Source organism: Arachis ipaensis, chromosome B3 (genome assembly GCF_059453495.1).
Source record: "Arachis ipaensis isolate K30076 ecotype BB chromosome B3, ASM5945349v1, whole genome shotgun sequence".
Taxonomy (NCBI): domain Eukaryota; kingdom Viridiplantae; phylum Streptophyta; class Magnoliopsida; order Fabales; family Fabaceae; genus Arachis; species Arachis ipaensis.
The window spans coordinates 3021243-3039165 of record NC_142438.1 but is presented as its reverse complement, the minus strand read 5'-3'; the positions used below and the strand labels follow the sequence as shown (position 1 = coordinate 3039165).

At 34.4% G+C, this 17923-nt stretch overlaps 3 protein-coding genes across 5 annotated transcripts; 1 reads left to right on the top strand and 2 right to left on the bottom strand.

Moving 5' to 3' along the window:
- Positions 1-396: 396 nt before the first annotated feature.
- NRT2.4 (nitrate transporter 2.4) lies at positions 397-2566 on the top strand. Its single transcript, XM_016331995.3, has 2 exons — positions 397-1481; positions 1697-2566. Exons 1-2 carry the CDS (start codon positions 397-399, stop codon positions 2373-2375), a joined length of 1764 nt encoding a protein of 587 aa, XP_016187481.2. The 3' UTR covers positions 2376-2566.
- A 324-nt stretch (positions 2567-2890) lies between these two features.
- On the bottom strand, positions 2891-4686 carry LOC107629248 (uncharacterized). Of its 3 annotated transcripts, none has more exons than XM_016331996.3 (5): positions 4500-4686; positions 4070-4224; positions 3643-3797; positions 3432-3552; positions 2891-3176 (listed from the first exon to the last, which is right to left on the bottom strand). In XM_016331996.3, the coding sequence occupies exons 1-4, from the start codon at positions 4546-4548 to the stop codon at positions 3465-3467; spliced, it is 447 nt and encodes a 148-aa protein (XP_016187482.1). In that variant the 5' UTR covers positions 4549-4686; the 3' UTR covers positions 2891-3176; positions 3432-3464. The 3 variants fall into 3 exon arrangements, with proteins under 3 accessions (XP_016187482.1, XP_020973427.1, XP_020973428.1); XM_021117768.2 differs by having other exon boundaries at positions 2959-3176; positions 3643-3742; XM_021117769.2 differs by lacking the exon at positions 2891-3176 and having other exon boundaries at positions 3312-3552; positions 3635-3797.
- A 2781-nt stretch (positions 4687-7467) lies between these two features.
- On the bottom strand, positions 7468-12100 carry LOC107629251 (cell division cycle protein 48 homolog). Its single transcript, XM_016331997.3, has 9 exons — positions 11865-12100; positions 11567-11732; positions 10928-11156; positions 9624-10390; positions 9215-9436; positions 9045-9116; positions 8663-8944; positions 8088-8447; positions 7468-7936 (listed from the first exon to the last, which is right to left on the bottom strand). Exons 1-9 carry the CDS (start codon positions 11891-11893, stop codon positions 7643-7645), a joined length of 2421 nt encoding a protein of 806 aa, XP_016187483.1. The 5' UTR covers positions 11894-12100; the 3' UTR covers positions 7468-7642.
- Between the last annotated feature and the right edge of the window lie 5823 nt (positions 12101-17923).

Sequence of the window (17923 nt, the reverse complement as noted above, 5' to 3'; positions counted from 1 at the left end):
GAAAATTTAGGAGTAATAAATTTGATGTGAAATTGATAATTGAGAATTAATATAAAAAAAGTGTAAGGAGTCAGTATTTTTATTAAAATTTGATCGGTACTTAATCAGTAAAATAAATAAATAATTTTACATCATTAAAAATATTAATAATAACTAATTAATAATTACAAATTATAAAACTTATTGATCCTAACATTTTTTGTCGTTAAATAATTTAATTGATTTGACTAAATTTTTATTTGATAATTTTTAAATATCAACTTTACCTAAATGTTGAATGAACCTGAATTTCTACCTTCTCTCAAGTAGTTAAGTATATGTCCGTGTACCAGAGAATCTCCATGTATAGGTAGCTAATATTACGTCATGTATGTATATGAACCTTTGGGATATACAATGGGACTCTCTGCGGCGAAATGTGATGACGTAATTATATTATACTACTTTCTCCAACCCTCCATTGTCAACGCTTTCTACAATATAAATACCCTCCCCATTCCTTCACACTACTTCATCCATCCATTCTCACTCTCATCATATACATTCATTTACATAATGCCTGAAATTGAAGGATCTCCGGGAAGCTCCATGCATGGAGTCACCGGAAGAGAACAAACCTTCATATCCTCCGTCTCATCCCCAATGGTTCCCACCGACACCACGGCCAACTTCGCCTTGCCCGTGGATTCAGAGCACAAGGCCAAAGTCTTCAAGATCTTCTCCTTAGCCAATCCTCACATGAGAACCTTCCACTTGTCATGGATATCATTCTTTACTTGCTTCGTCTCTACCTTCGCCGCCGCCCCTCTCATCCCCATAATCCGGGACAACCTAAACCTAACCAAGGTAGACATTGGCAACGCCGGTGTTGCCTCCGTCTCCGGAAGCATATTCTCCAGGCTCACAATGGGTGCAGTTTGCGACCTCTTAGGGCCGCGATACGGCTGCGCATTCCTTATCATGTTAACCGCGCCGACTGTATTCTGCATGTCGTTTGTTAACGACGCTGCAGGATACATAGCGGTGCGGTTCATGATAGGGTTTTCGCTTGCAACATTCGTGTCGTGCCAGTATTGGATGAGTACAATGTTTAATAGTAAGATCATAGGGTTTGTGAATGGAACTGCGGCGGGGTGGGGGAACATGGGTGGCGGAGCCACCCAGTTGATAATGCCGTTGGTTTATGAGGTGATTAGGAAAGCTGGGTCAACTCCATTCACTGCATGGAGGATTGCTTTCTTTGTACCCGGTTTCTTGCATGTTATAATGGGGATCATGGTGTTAACCCTAGGACAAGATTTGCCTGATGGTAACCTTGGTAGCTTGCAAAAGAAGGGGGATGTTTCCAAAGACAAATTCTCAAAGGTGTTGTGGTATGCCATCACAAATTACAGGACATGGGTCTTTGCCCTTTTGTATGGTTACTCCATGGGAGTTGAACTTACCACTGACAACGTAATTGCCGAATATTTCTATGACAGGTTTGTAGAGCAGTTTTACACGTATATTGGTGGAAATTCAGGTGCAGTTTACTTCACATAAAGTTGATACTGAGAGCCGTTAAGTAATTTGACTAAATTTTTATCAAACAGATATTAACTTCACGTGATAACAGCGTGAATAATTATCTAAAAATATCAGCGCATCAAAAATAAACTCATACACGAAACTAATAATGAATGAAATTGTAGTGCAGGTTTAATCTGAAGCTACACACAGCTGGAATGATAGCAGCAACATTTGGAATGGCAAACATCATAGCACGGCCATTTGGTGGATACACATCTGATGTTGCAGCCCGGTTGTTCGGAATGAGGGGCAGGCTTTGGGCCCTATGGATCCTCCAAAGCCTTGGCGGTGTGTTCTGCATATGGCTGGGGCGGGCCAACTCTCTGCCAATAGCCATCGTGGCGATGATTCTCTTCTCCGTGGGAGCACAAGCCGCATGCGGCGCAACCTTCGGCATCGTCCCCTTCATCTCAAGAAGATCCCTTGGAATCATCTCAGGGCTCACCGGTGCAGGTGGCAACTTCGGTTCAGGGTTGACTCAGCTGGTTTTCTTCTCAACGAACCGGTTCTCGACGTCGGCGGGGCTGTCGTTGATGGGTGGCATGATTGTGGCATGCACTTTGCCGGTGACACTGGTTCATTTTCCTCAATGGGGTAGCATGTTTTTCCCTGCTTCAAAAGATGCACAGAAATGCACTGAAGAATACTATTACACTTCTGAATGGAATGAAGAAGAGAAGCAGAAGGGTTTGCACCAAGGAAGTCTTAAGTTTGCTGAGAATAGCAGATCTGAGAGAGGAAAGCGTGTTGCATCTGCACCAACTCCACCCAACACAACCCCTACCCATGATAATAATAATGTCTAATAATAATAATAATAATCAACCAATTCAAGTTGAAGAATCTCAGGTTCTTTTTTATTTGATAATTTTCCACCTCTTATGTGATTCTTGCACATAAAGTTTGGGTGTAAGGGAATCTGTTTTTTAGATTAGGTGCTTCAATTTGTGGTGCAAGCATATTTGATATAATATGTATTAAAAATAAGTTGAAAACACAGCTGATGCATTTAACTTGATATGAAATTAATAGATGAAAGCTGTTAAATAATTTGATAAATTTGACTAAATTATTATCTAAAAACTATCAACTATCAATTTTATATGAAGTTAAAATTTTTACCTAAAATTGATATATAAAAAATAATGAATAATATATCGACCATGTAATTTTGAATTTTGGTGTACATTAAGAAAAAAAATGACTGCTCTTACTAAGTTATTTTTATGAAGAAAAATAATTTAATATATTTAAATAAGCTATTATTTCTCATGCTCATTAATTTTAGTATCGTTGAGATTGAATATTCTGGCGTTGAATAATGTGAGAGCAAGTGGGAACAACTTATATAAGGTGACATTACCATCAACAATACGTCAACACAGATCTTAAGACTAACATTGTTACCAGTTTATTATGTTGATGATTCCTCACTTCAATTATTGGAGCTTATAATACAATAAAAACTAACAACTATGTTCAAATAATGCTTACAAGAGTGACTCATCTTCACGCAATCAAGCTTAAGAAAAAGAATGGTTAACCACTATACGTGTCGTTTGCTTCAAGCCACATTCTATAATTCATTCAATTCCAAGATTTTGGGACTGCAAAAAAACAAACGTAAGCGTTTATGTTTTGAGAAAAATGTTGAGAAGCAGAAACAAAAAGGTACCAAGTATGATGAAGACAAACACAAACTGACAAATACAAACTATATATAAATATAAATAAATGCGTCATGCACCAAGTTCAACACTAGCTTAATAATTTAACAAATACAACATATTTACACAAGCAATTGCTTCATGTAGAACAATACATCAAGTAAAATGCTAATTAGAAATTAACTAATCAGTTACCAGATTATGGTATCTGAATCTAAATCTTGAAGTTTAGTAGCTTAATTTGCCAGTTCCATCACAGGTTGAACAGGATCTGCTAGAAGAGCACTTTGTACAATAGCTCCACTTCTTTGGAAGCCTATAACATATATAGTTCAATAACTAAGCTATTAATTAGAGAAATTAAACAAGGGAGGTTAGAGGAGGAAAAACAATAGTACATTAGTACCCTGCTGTGAATCGAGTAGCCATGTTCTTAGCTTGTGATCTTGCCCTCTCTGCGCTTTCGTCCGATCGTTTCTTGAGCACGAATCCTTCTCCATTGCACTCTGAACATATACCAGAACCTCCACAATCTTCACAGACTTTCACTTTAATTTCAACCTTTAATAAAGACATTTGATTTTGATTTATACAAATTAACACTAGTCATATGAAAAAGGTAGCAATATAATGCAGCAACCATGCTATATTATACAAAAAAAAAAAAAATCAGCTACCAAATCAGCTAATCAAATAAAATATTTGGTGAAATAATATTTTTCATAGTGTAGTACACAATGCATACTATTAACAACTAACATACTAATAAGAATATAGTTATCTCTACTAATTAAGATAAGCATAATTATGTTTGGAAAGATTTGGTTACTTACCTGTGTTGAAGAATCAGAAGATTTGGTTCTGTTTACAAGAAGAGTGGCAGCTGCAGCAACAAGGGTTGCAGTAACCGCCACTGAAGCTGCTGTCTCAGGCAATGCAAAGGACACGGTGGATAATCTCCTTCCTTGAAATTGTTGTGACTTTCCATCTATTCAATCAAGGAAACAACAAATTGAGGACTATAATTCTATAAAATTCAAGACATAGGTATATCCATGAACCTTGAGGAATTCATAGTATGTGACAGCATTCAATTGAACTATGCAAAAGCAACGGCAGCATCATGAAAGGACATGAATTCCCCGTGACTTAGTTTTCAGAATTCTCCATTGAGTTTAACACATAACATACTAATTTTACATATAATAATAATAATTTTAAAAAAAACAATGAAGAAGAAGAGGAAGAAAATAATATCTTAACTGTTGGAGGAGGAGGGAAGTGAAGGAGGGTGGTGCATGACAAGATCCATTGAAGATAACTGTCTTCTTCTCTTGTGTTGTGTTCTGTTCTCTCCACCAACTATTACTCTCTGTTTCTCTCTCTCTCTCTCTGTTCTGCTCCCTTATCCCTTTGCCTCCTTTCCTCCAAGTCTAAGAAGAAAGAGAAAAGTGAAAAGGAATAAAACAACAATTTTTCTCTTAAAATTCTTATAAAATAAAAAAATATTCTAGTTAATACTATTAATTTATTTTATTAAATCTGATGTAATAAATTAAAATACTGATGTGGTAAGTATACTAAGAATAAAATATTAATGTGTTACTCTTTTTAAAATTTATTATGTTTTTTATCTATAAAATATTTTTTTATTATACAATTCACTAGTTGGTACTTATAAAGTTTTAGACTTGAAATAAGACATTTCTATTAAACCTTAACAAAGCAAAAGAGATTGAAATGAACCGACAAATATTTTCTTAGCTGGTGGAACTTAGAACAAAGTTTAAGTCCAAGGGGTGACATGGATCACGTGACCAAAGCAAATCAAGTCTTTAATCTTTGCCAACTCTTGTGATCCCTTTTAGTTTCATACTCACTAACGCTCCCTGTTAATTTTTCTCAATCAATTCCAATCAAACTCATCTCATTGTAAAAAATTACCAATTAACATTGTGAATAATAAATGGTAATGTTTTACACACCTTTATGACCTTTCACTCTCAGTAAATTCTTCTGGTAGATTCTAAATTCCTATTCCATTTTAGTTTGGGGTAGTTATTAATGTCACTATTGTTAGAGTGCAGGCTATTCAATTTCAGACCCAACTTAACTAATTATGCTCAGAGTTTCACATTTCACAAACTTGAAACCACACAACACAATCTATAAATACACACTGGCTTGCAGTTGAATAGTCTAATTCAATATCCTCTTATGTATATCATGACTTTAGTATTAATAATTGCAACTTTTTAGGTGGAAGATTGTTAATTATTAGGGTAAGTTACATCATATTCAACCACTTCTGAATATTATGGATACATTAATGTCATATCTTTTTTTCAAAATATTAGATAATTTAAAGCTTAAGAAGTTAAAACTACCACTCCGGAAGAAGATTGATGAGACTTGTTTTCCTATTAGGCCACCAAACATTTAAATGAGAGGTAAAGACTATGGTGTTGTTATTCACTATTACACAAGTTTGTTAATTGGATTCAATTCTAATAAATGACAAAACCAGAAACTAAACACACATAAGTCAGCATTATAGGAAGGCTTAATGAGTTCCCCAGTTACCTGACACAATCTCAACTATTTTTCATTATGAAGTCAAGTGGTTTATCTCTTCAACTATTAATTGTAATAAAAGTTGTCTAACACTATTATAACCACTGTGAAAACGGTTAGAGATATAATCATTCATATTTTTCTCGTATATGAAATTACAATGTTGTTTTGTAAACAACAAAAAAAGGAAGATACAACTTGGATTTAGGGGCAAGAACAGGAACAAAAAAAATTGACTTGAGTTGTGGAAATAAGATGAAGTAACTCACGAGCATCCTTCCTTATTGCACAGATCAAAAGAGAAAAAACTCATTCACCACCTCTCTCTCACCAACTCACCTCCACCACAACACACAAAGTTATGTATCTTTGTACTATAAAACTTAGCTGTATCTGCATATATATCTGCATCCATCACCCTATTCACGAGCCCATTTAAGACCCTTTTGCTTCAAAAATCCACCTTATAAGCCTCTCACAATCCTCCTCTTTCTTCAAACAACACAAACACAACACTTGAAAATGCCTACTACTACTTCTACTACACATGTTTCTTTTCTTGTGGCCCTTTATATCTTCTTCCTTGCACTAAATTTTCTATGCATGAGTATGGCTAATGCCTCAAGGGTGATCATTCCCCGCAGCGCGCCAAGCACGGTTACTAGGCCGATGTTCTTGCCTGAAGAAGAAGCAGAGAGTACTCTTGTGATGCCGGATAAGCGAAATAACAAGAATGTCTTCAATGGGAGACAAGTGAGTAATTGCTTGCCGAAAGGGTTTCGCCATAACTCTGCTCCAAGCAGATTTGTGAACTATGATACACTAAGCTGCTCTGGAATAATGCACTCAAAGAATCCTTAAGCTTGAAGATATGATCTTGTTCAATGGAAGAGACTTCAATCACTGCTTTTCTTATATATGGTTTTTCTGAAGTTGGAACATGAGAAAATAGTTGTGTCTTTTTGCTTTGCTTGGCTCATGGATGGTGCCTTTTTCTTCTTTCTTTTCTTTATTATATATTTCAATTTTGAGTGATGTGGATAGGCAAGATGATCTTAAGTTTCCTTTTTTCCTGTTGTGTGTATAGAATGCTAAGATATGTTGGTCCAATATTGTGAAGAAAGAGTATGATAAATATTTTTTTTAAGCCATTACTATGTGTATGGCATGCATATTGTCCTAGCTTGTGAATAAGAATTTCATGTAACTAAAATTCATACTAACATGAGTTTTAGTATTTAAATAAAATTATCAATCACCAAAATTTTTATATCCATTCAAGTAGGTTGAGGCTACATTGTTTATAATGATGAATTATATAAAATGAATGGCACCCAAAAGTAGGAGCACACCAAAATCCAGAGATTATAAAATGAATATCAAACCGGTGTTCAAAGATTTAATGTTAAAATAACCTGTCTCATGGAAGTATAAAAAACATAACTTCAGAAGAATTGAAAATATGTTAGTTCTTTATGCAGAGTAGTTTCTGAATCATAATTGGTAGTTTTAAGTTGGTGATAATAAAATATAATCTCTAACCAATAAGATTTTGTAATCCCTCATAGCGTTGTTTAATTAAGTAGCCATGTATAAAGACTGAATTTCATGGTAAAGTAGCAATCGAAGGCATGATTATCTTTTAACATGATCAGAATTTTTCTAACATAACAAAAGGACCTGTATCTGAATTCTATTAAAACTGGTAACAATGCAGGGTTAATCTATAAGTATGTGAAATGCTAAATATGCAACAGGTTTCAGCAGTTTACAAACGCATCTTTTGACCTAAACATGTGAGACTCAAATACATCATTCTATTATTAGAGAATCTAACTATATAGATCATCTTCATCAGCACCACCAGCAGAAGTTGCAAACGGGTCTGCAGATCCAGTGGTCCTACTTCCAGTCTCTGGAAACCTAAACTCGGTTCCAAACCCCCGGGATTGCTGCAAGGTCTGAGCGAATGACTGGTATTTGCGGATATCAGCGTCGCTCACACTCCTACGTGCATACTTCATCGACTCTTCGAAATGGCCTGCTTTGATCTCCGCAACTTCATCGTCCACATCCTCATCCATGGCCTCTGGGTTATCTCTCCTCTTCCTCTCTCGCTCCAAGTCCTGAATGAAACCATAAAAATATATAAGGTCAGGTTTCCATGTTGCTGTTTGAGTTATGGTTTCGAAGGGCAAAGAACTAAAGAGTAAAGCTTTACATCAATCCCTTCTCTTTTCTCCCTTACACTCCAAAAATCCAGACTCATAAACGTACCTTTTCTATGTTTTCTCTTATGGCATATTTGCATGCTCGCTGGCATATCTCTGTTATATCAGCACCACTGAAGCCTTGAGTATACTTGGCTAGTGCACTCAAATCGACATCTTTCGAGACAGGTGACTTCCTCATGCACGCCTTGAAGATCTGATAACGAGACTCCTCGTCGGGGAGAGGGATGTAGATCAATTGATCAAGACGGCCTGGCCGAAGAAGTGCTGGATCAATGATGTCTGGCCTGTTAGTAGCCCCAATTATGAACACAGTCTTCTTGGCAGACATTCCATCCATTTCTGTCAGAAGTTGATTCAAAACTCTATCGGCAGCACCACCAGCATCCCCGACACTACTTCCTCTCTGCAACAATGACAAAGTGATAAGCATTTGCGAAAATCATGAAGTTACTATCACATCCAATTCTTAGTGACACCATGGGGTCATTGCATTTTCTCCCAAACTTGCGTGAGCAACGGTAAGGCATTAAGCTTAAACGATAGAGTACAATTAGAACTAAATTCAATATCAAAAGGCAAACTAATATATCAAACTAGGAGCGAGCCAAAAAAGCAAACCTGAGTGGCGATGGAGTCGAGCTCATCAAAGAAGAGAACACACGGAGCTGATTGTCTAGCCTTGTCAAAAATTTCTCGAACATTGGCTTCGCTTTCACCAAACCACATAGTAAGCAATTCCGGGCCTTTCACACTTATAAAGTTAGCTTGACATTCATTAGCAATTGCCTTGGCCAACAAAGTTTTTCCACACCCTGGAGGACCATAGAAGAGGACTCCTTTAGATGGTGACATACCAAATTTCTCGAACTTTTCTGGGTGCTCTACCGGATATTGAACAGTCTGCATCCACAAAGGCAAGATGATTTCAGATTAAGAGGATATAGAATTATGGAACAACGCAAAATTACGTATACTAAAAATAAAAAATAATAAGTATGACCTCTTGCAGCTCACGCTTGACGTTCTCAAGGCCTCCAATATCATCCCAACTGACATTAGGCACCTCAACAACCTGTGGACAGAGGGAATTAGTTTGGAAAAAACAGAGGGACATACAGAAAGCCTAAAACTTGATAATATTCTAAAATGAACCAAAAAAAAACAACTAACAGTTTCACGTAAGGCAGATGGATTGCTTGTTCCTAGGGCAGTCTGGAAATGCTCATTTGTAACTGCCATAGAATTCAACACTTCAGCATCAATAGTCTCATCTTCCAAGTCGATGACATCCATTTTTTCCCTAATGCACTGCAGAGCAGCTTCAGTGCAAAGAGCAGCAAGGTCGGCACCAACATACCCATGAGTATCTTTTGAAATTCTCTCCAGATCAACCTACAGTAAAAGAATCAGAATAGTTGAACCACAAAATATTTAAGGATGTCAATGAATAAACTGGAAAAAAGATAGAAGTGAATATACAAACACTTCACAGATTGCAAAATTTGGATCCATACAAAAATGTAACCACATGGAAAACAACTTTAAACACCAATATAAGTTACAAATGCTCTCTATTTACCTCATCAGAAAGCTTCATGTTCTTGGTATGTATGCGAAGGACTTCAAGTCGACCGACTTCATCAGGAACACCAATGTCAATTTCTCTATCAAATCTACCAAACCTTCTTAATGCTGGGTCAATGCTATTTGGACGATTTGTTGCACCAATAACAATAACATGTGCTCGAGACTTCAATCCGTCCATAAGAGTCAAAAGTTGTGAAACAATCCTCCTTTCAACTTCACCATTTGTCTTCTCTCGCTTGGGTGCAATCGAATCAATCTCATCAATAAATATGATGGACGGAGCATTCTTTTCTGCTTCTTCAAATGCTTTCCTGAGATTGCTTTCACTCTCTCCGGCCAATTTGGACATAATCTCTGGACCATTAATACAAAAGAAGAAAGCTCCAGTTTCATTAGCAACAGCTCTTGCAATTAGTGTCTTTCCAGAGCCAGGGGGTCCATAGAGCAAAATTCCCTTGGGTGGCTTCACACCAATCGACTTAAAAAGCTGAGGATGTCTCAGTGGAAGCTCTACAAGCTCACGGATCTGTGCCATTTGCTTCCTAACACCACCCACATCATCGTATCCAACTTCATCCAGCCTTTCTTCATCCTCCCGTTTCACGGGGTCACCTTCACAGAAGATTTCAGTGTCTGGAGCAACCACACAATACTCCCCAGGATCAGTTTCAATGACCTTGAACTCTACACTTCTCATCCCTCCTCGGACAAGGAATAGATCTCCTTTTCTGACAGGACGATAAGCCTCCAAGAAATAAGCTTCAAGTTATAAAACAAATAATTAATATGTTAGTATACATTTCCATCACATAGACTTACACAAAACTAAAATAAAAAATTCCCCAGATATGTAAAATTCCAGCTTGAAATGCGTAGAATCAGGGGGAAAGACGATTCTACAAATAGATCAATGTGGTAAAATATCACAATATACAAAAGGTAGTCAATAGAATTATGCATTCATAAAATAGACAGCATAAGGTCCAGCCAGCTACAGAAAAAGGAGTTCCAACAAAAAGAAAGATAACAAGTCAACTCACTATAATCACGACAGAAGAGAAAAGAAAAACTTCAGAATATCGTTATGAATATCATCAACTCATGAAGCAAGGATCCAATTTTAAAGTTCAGCAATAAAGCACTTCAAAAAAATAAAACCATACTCAAAAGGTAATCTATCATATGGAGGAAAGTCCCAGAACAAATCAGAATTTACTACTGAAGCAGTCATAAGTCATAATAACTGAAACTATGCTATTCTCTGCAACATGAGAGCAAAGCAGGCTAGAAACTCACGTTTCAAGTAAGCATCAAACAGATTTCCAGTGACACCTTCGATAGTATCATCGATAGGCAGAATGTGGACTCGTTTCCCATACTTAACATCAGGGCACTGATGCACAGACACAACATCACCGAGACGAACCCTCAAATTGGACCTCACAACCTTGTTCATCCTGATTTTGGGCTCCTCGCAATTGTCATCAGCAAGTGCAATGCAAATAGTGTCCTTCCTTTTCTTTCCCTGCACCACAAATCAAACATCACAAACCACACAAGCCCCTGGAAGACATCACATAATAACACAGCACAATGACCAAATAACCCAGCACAGAACACCAAAATGCTCACCAAACAAGTCCAAAAACAATAAAAGTTTCAAACTTCAATTCAATTCAAAATAATAAGTTTCAGCATAATACACAAGCAGAGAACTTGAAAATTGATTAAAGACAAACACACGGAGAGGATTAGAATAGGTCATAAACCAAGTCCAAAGACACTGCCAAGTTTTCCTTTCTCCTTTTGATCCCAAAAACATTAGTATGTTTTAGCTAAACCCTTAAAACAGACAACACAATTTCTTCACAAAATACACGAAACCCATGTTTGGGAACTAGATTGCAAACCATCGAAAAGGTTCAAAGAAGTGACCTTGATGAGAATAGTGTCGCCCCGAAAAAGTTGGAGCTTTTCCATTGTCCGTGGGTGCATAGCCACGACGGAATTATCGTCGTTGACGGCTTCATCGACGACCAATCTGTTCGGAGACTTCTTGCGTTCGAGAATCGCGGTGGAGAAGTCCTTCTTCCCCGATTTCCTAAGAAAAGAAAAAGAAAAAAGATTTTTATTTGAATTTTTTGGGGCAAACTTAACCTGGAAACGAAAACATTAATAAGAGAAAAAGAAGTATTTTTGGGGCGAAGATATCTGAGAGAACAAGTTGACTCACGAGTCGGATGATTCGCCCTGGTGAGACATTGGCAATTTGGTGGAATCGGAAGATCAGAAAAGTGCAGCGAAAAGAGAAGAGAGTTGAGAGTTGCAGAAGAACAAACAGCAGAAGCAAAAACTGAATTTTTTTAATTTTATTTATTTTCCGATTTTTATCACTATTTATTTTCGGCTGGTTTGTTCAGCAAGAAAAATAATTGGGATAAACTTATAACTTTTGGACTGTTTTATGCGGATTAGTGGATTACGGGACAAGTTAATATATAGTGTGTAAAAGATTCTAATCTTATCTTTTCTTTATACAATTTAAATTTGATTTAAACAATTCTATTTCTAAAGTCAAATTATCTTTTTTTAAATTGATGCTTGCTATAGATAGTATTTGTTTGGGCGCCATTATTTTGATAAAAAAAAAGATTTTTTTAATAAAAAAAAATCTTTTTTTATTTTTTAGCGTGTTTGACAAATTTCTAGTAGTAAAAGTAAAAGCACTAAAAAAATAAAAAAAAATCTTTTTTTAGAAGCCGTAATTTATATCTTTTTTTAAAAGATTTTTTTTCCTTAAAAAAAATATGTTTTTCATATAATAAATAAACAAAAAAGTATTTTTATATTGTTATTTTTTACATAAGATACCCAAACATAAAATTACTTTTACTTTTCTATAAGATCTTTTAAAAAAAGACAACTAAAAAAAATCTTTTCTTAGAAGCTCACCCAAACAAGCTCGTATAAGTCTTTTTGGCGTATAAATTTATATAAATTAATTTAAACCCAACAAAAAATAACTCTCAATTTAGGGCTTGTTTGGGTGAGCTTTTAAGAAAAGATCTTTTTTCGAGTTATCTTTTTTTAAAGAGTGAATACCCCATCCGGCCCCTGACAATTATCTCGAAAGGACAACGAGGCCCCCAAGAAAAAAAAACACCCAATCCGGCCCCTGATAATTTTTTTTTGGGACTGATTAGCCCCTGTGCCAAAAAAAATAACATTAATTTTTTTTGGCACAGGGACCTCGTTGTCCTTTCGAGGTAATTGTCAGGGGCCGGGTTGGGTTTTTTTTGTCAGGGGCCGGATTAGGTTTTTTTTTTTGTCAGGGGCCTCGTTGTCTTTCGAGGTAATTGTCAGGGGCTGATTTGGGTTTTTCTCTTTTTTAAAAGATCTTATAGAGAAGTAAAAGTAATTTTGTGTTTGGATATCTCATGTAAAAAGGTCTTTTTATCGATCAATTATGTTTGGGTATAACAATATAAAAGTACTTTTTTATTTATTTATTACATGAAAAATATCTTTTTTTAAGGAAAAAAGATCTTTTAAAAAAGATGTAAATTACAGCTTCTCAAAAAAGATCTTTTTTTTATTTTACTAGTGTTTTTACTTTTACTACTAGAAATTTGCCAAACACGTTAAAAAATAAAAAAATGATCTTTTTTTATTGAAAAAATATCTTTTTTTAACAAAATAATGGCGCCAAAACATGCACTTAAGGAGTGTGTAAACACGCGCTTCCTCAACTTTGAATAGCGCAAAATGAAAAACAGTTCTTCTTTAACGTTTGTATTTCACGTTCTTCCTCCTCCTCTTTTTCCTCCTTCTTCTTCTCCTTTTTCTTTGTATTCTTCCTTCTTCTTTTTTTTCGGATTCCTTCTTCTTCTTCTTCACGTGTTTCATCCTCATTGTGATTCTTTTTATTATTGTTATTGTTACTGTATTTTTTTCTCATCCTCTTTTTATTGATTTTGCAATATTATGCATTTTTTTCTTTGTTTGATTTTTTCTCCTAAGAATAATTTTAAAAAAACGAAATAAGAAGATAAGGAAGAAGAAGAGAAAGAGTTTTGAATTATGCAGAACTTATTAGAATAAAAATACACCCAAATAAATATCTTCGTGTTATCCAAATTTGCTGCAAATACAAAAAAATATTTTCTCTAATACTGCATTTTTTTCTTCTTCTTTTTTTTTCTTATTTCTTTCTTTCTTTTAGTTAAATGAATGTAAGTTCATCATCTTTCAAGTAATTTTGCAGCATCATGTGTTTTTTTTTCTTTTTTGTTTGATTTTTTTTTTTATTCTTGTTAAGAGAGTAAAATAAGAAGAAACTTGAGAAGGTATAACAAAAAGAAAAAAATGAATAAAAAAGGAAGAAGAAGATGGTAATAATGATAAAAAAAAAGTAGTAAAAGATGATGAGGAGGAAGAAGAAGAGTTTTGAATTATGAAAAACTTATCAAAATAAAAATACACCCAAATATCTTTATGTTACACCCAAATATCTTCGTGTTACACCCAAATTTACTGGAAATACAGAAAAAATATTTTCTCTAATCCTGCATTTTTTTCTTCTTTTTTTCCTTATTTCTTTCTTTCTTTTAGTTAAATTAATGTAAATTCATCCTCTTCTAAGTAATTTTGCAACATTATGTGTTTCTTCTTCTTCTTTGTTTGATTTTTTTGTTTTTATTCTTGTTAAGAAAGTAAAACAAGAAGAAATTTGAGAAGATAAAACAAAAAGAAAAAGATGAATAAGAGAAAAAGAAGAAGAAGATGGTGATGATGATAAAAAAAGAAAAGCAGTAGAAGATGAGGAGAAGGAAGAGGAAGAGTTTTAAATTATGCATAATTTATCAGAATAAAAATACACTAAAAATTCTTAAAAATATACCCAAATATCCTCGTGTTACACCAAAATTCGCTGCAAATACAGAAAAATGTTTCCTCTAATGCTACATTTTTTTCTGAATTGAACCACACCTCAGCCACTTGATTTGATTCAAAACAATAAAAGGAGGAGAAGAAATTCCAATGAAAAAGAAGGAGGAAGAGGAGGAGGAGGAAGAGGTGGTGTTGATGACGACGATAACGAAGAAGAAGAAGAACGTGCAGTAACAAGAAGAAGAAGAACGTGCAGTAATGGCACGAAACGCGTAAATATAAATGACTTGTAAAGACGTGTATGGATAAAACGCTTGTATGTGGAGAATAATTTTTCTAAACTTGAGTTAATAAGCATATATTAAAAACTCAAGTGTAGTCAACTTTATGTGAAGTTGATAATCGTTAGATAAAAATTTAATCAAATCAATCAAATTATTTAATAATTATTAATTATCAACTTCACATAAAGTTAACTACACTTGAATTTTTACCTACTTATATTGATTTCTAAAATTATACTAATATGGCAAAAATAAGGTCAACTAACATGATCAATAATGATAAGTTAAAACTTAAAACACTAAATTGAATACATCAAAATTTTGTCGACTAAAATGAGTTAATACTCAAAATGGCTACTGAAATTTGACTTCCGATTCAATTTATTCCTCCCATTTTCAATTGACCTAAATTGTAGTTTAAAAGTTTAATATGTGATTCAAATTGGCCCCTCCATCCATTTTTGTCATAAAAAAAGTAACATGACACGTTTAATTGACACATGGCACCTAAAATGTAACAAAATGACATCGTTCATTAAGCAAACTCTCGATTGGTGATTCTTCTTCTTCCTCCTCTTCCTCCTCAATTTGGCACTCTCTCACCTCAGTTCACCGTCCTCTCGCCTCCATCGTCGCACCTCTCTTCTCAATCTCGCCTCCCTCTCACTCTTTCACACAGTCACACTCACAACCACGCCGCCGCGATTCTCCTACTCTCGTCGCGACAACGCCATCGCAAAGCATGCTCGTGGAACCAACTCCAACATCACCGCAACACCAATACATGTGAATCAAAAAGTTTTGAACCGATAGCACCCTATCAATCCCATTCTTCAGGGTTTGACTGTGGCACTTTCTCCCAAGTTGAAGGCAATCCATCTTAATACAGAAATCAATTAAAAGCACAAATGTGTAGTTGTTGAAAAAAATTATTATGCAAAAAATAAAAGAAAAAAATCAAGAGGTTGATGAGGAACGTGGCTATTAGAATAAGCCTAGATCACGGTATTAGTATATAAAAGTGTCTAAAGCATCGTTGAAGTGATGAAAAATTAAAAGGGAATAAAACGTCATTGCATAGGTGTGCGAGGCTCAAAAGGGTGTGTGTAATGCGGGGGTTGCGAAGGAGGGCGGTGATGGTGAGGAGTGCCTGTATTTAGAGGAGATGGCATGTGGTGTGGCACGCGGTCTGTGGTATCGCGTTGAAGGAGGAGAGTGTGGTTGTAGTTATGCTGGTGGCAAAATATGAGAAAATGGAGAACGATGAAGATGAAAATGAAAAAGAAGGTGAAGATGAAAAAAGAGCGGTAATTGAGTGGGAGAAAAGGATGCTTCAACGAAGAAGTTGTAGTTGTTGAGATGAAACTCTAGCCATTCATTTGGAGGTTGGCATGAACAGTTTGATATTTTGACCATTCAATCTTTATTCTCTGTTTAATTAAATGTGCAATATCATTTTTTCAATAACAAAAATAGACCGAAGAATCAGATTGAGTCATACATTAAAATTTTAAAATATAAATTAAATTATTTAAAAATTAAAAAGCTAAATTGAATTGGAGTTCAATATTAACTCTACTAAATTGAAATACGAATATAATTTCGTACGTCAATTTGACTAGTAATTCTCAAAAATTAAATATGTATTATAATGAGCTAATTTTTTTTTGAATAAATATTCAACCCTTTGAACTTGCAAATCCATATTCTTTTTTTTTTTAAGTCTTATTCTTTTCAATATTTTATTTTAAAACAATTTGCTGTCCCGTTGCGCATTTTGGGCTAATTTTTCTTACATTTGCGTTTATCTGTGATGGACAACAATTCCCTTGGGATAGGCCTAATTCATGTTCTTTTTTGTCCTTGTGAATTAGACATGGGCTCACCCAAAATTCATGGTTCAAAAAGTTTATGTCTTCAGTCCAAACAAACAAAAACCGTTATTGGTCCAGAATTAAGAATAAATAACTTCCAGTCCAAAAAACAAATAAATAAATAAATTACTCATTTCAAATTTTTTAAATATATTATTATTATTATTATTATTATTATTATTATTATTATTATTATTATTATTATTATTATATATAAGTTTCCATATTTTCACTATGATTGCAAATCTGAAATCTCCAACAAATGAAGATTGTTATCCTTTTTAACTTAAGAAACAAGTCTTGTATTGAATAAACGTCTCCAGTAAGCATTCTACTGCAAACTATGATTAGAATGTTCATGATTATGCACGATGAATGCTATCAATTGTACCCATATACCAACGGTTATATGTTTTCATTATTATTCATTTCCTTGTACACAACTCATATAGCACTTAAGCAAGTGACCCCTCAGAGAAGAAACTTTTTCATTAAGATCACATTTATATGATGATTACTTTTTAGTTGTCAATGTAATCATTATTGAACATTATGGTATACAGTAACAGAACCCTCTATTTACTTTTGTCAACAAGATCTGTTGTTATCTGTTACGTGCTTGCTTCAGCCTTATATATAATTTATATATTTCAAGCATTTTTCTTTTTGACAAATCATGCTATGTATGTCAACTATTTGAATTATTCGTGTGTTCTATTAAATAGGAGTTAAGAGTTCGAATCTTATCATATGTATATAATAATCAATTCTTAAATAAAATTTAAATTTGCGACGGATTAATTTTTAATTTGTCAAATCCAGAAATACCTAACAAAATCATACTATCGTCAGTCAATTCATTCGATTAAACAGAAGTCAAGAATTCAAATATTACCATATGCAAAATTTTAAATAAACTCATATTTGCGACGAATTGATTTTTAACGAGATCATGCTATGTTTTGTTTTCCTTTGCATTTGTCAAAGTTGAACAGTTATACACTTTCTTTCATTTCTTTTGGCTTATTGAGTTGTCTTCCAATAAAGTAAACTATTATAGTTTGAAAATTGATAAAGAAAAATATATTAATTTTTTGGTCTACATAAAATTAGTGATTAGTGACTTTAATTTTATAAATATTTCATTAGTTTGAAACACCAAAAAGTTTTAGAAGTAAACAAAATTAGGCTCTATCACCATTTTCATTCTCTTAACCTCCACAAAATTAGGAGCAAAACCATGT

Coding starts and splice junctions, on each gene's coding strand:
- NRT2.4 (XM_016331995.3), top strand. CDS start 397: ATGGGACTCTCTGCGGCGAAATGTGATGACGTAATTATATTATACTAC. Junction 1,482..1,696: donor GCCGAATATTTCTATGACAG/GTTTGTAGAGCA, acceptor ATTGTAGTGCAG/GTTTAATCTGAAGCTACACA.
- LOC107629248 (XM_016331996.3), bottom strand. CDS start 4,548: ATGGATCTTGTCATGCACCACCCTCCTTCACTTCCCTCCTCCTCCAAC. Junction 3,798..4,069: donor CTTCTGATTCTTCAACACAG/GTAAGTAACCAA, acceptor TCTTTATTAAAG/GTTGAAATTAAAGTGAAAGT. Junction 3,553..3,642: donor GCTACTCGATTCACAGCAGG/GTACTAATGTAC, acceptor TATATGTTATAG/GCTTCCAAAGAAGTGGAGCT.
- LOC107629251 (XM_016331997.3), bottom strand. CDS start 11,893: ATGTCTCACCAGGGCGAATCATCCGACTC. Junction 11,733..11,864: donor CAGGGCGAATCATCCGACTC/GTGAGTCAACTT, acceptor TTCTTTTCTTAG/GAAATCGGGGAAGAAGGACT. Junction 10,391..10,927: donor GTTTGATGCTTACTTGAAAC/GTGAGTTTCTAG, acceptor TATAACTTGAAG/CTTATTTCTTGGAGGCTTAT.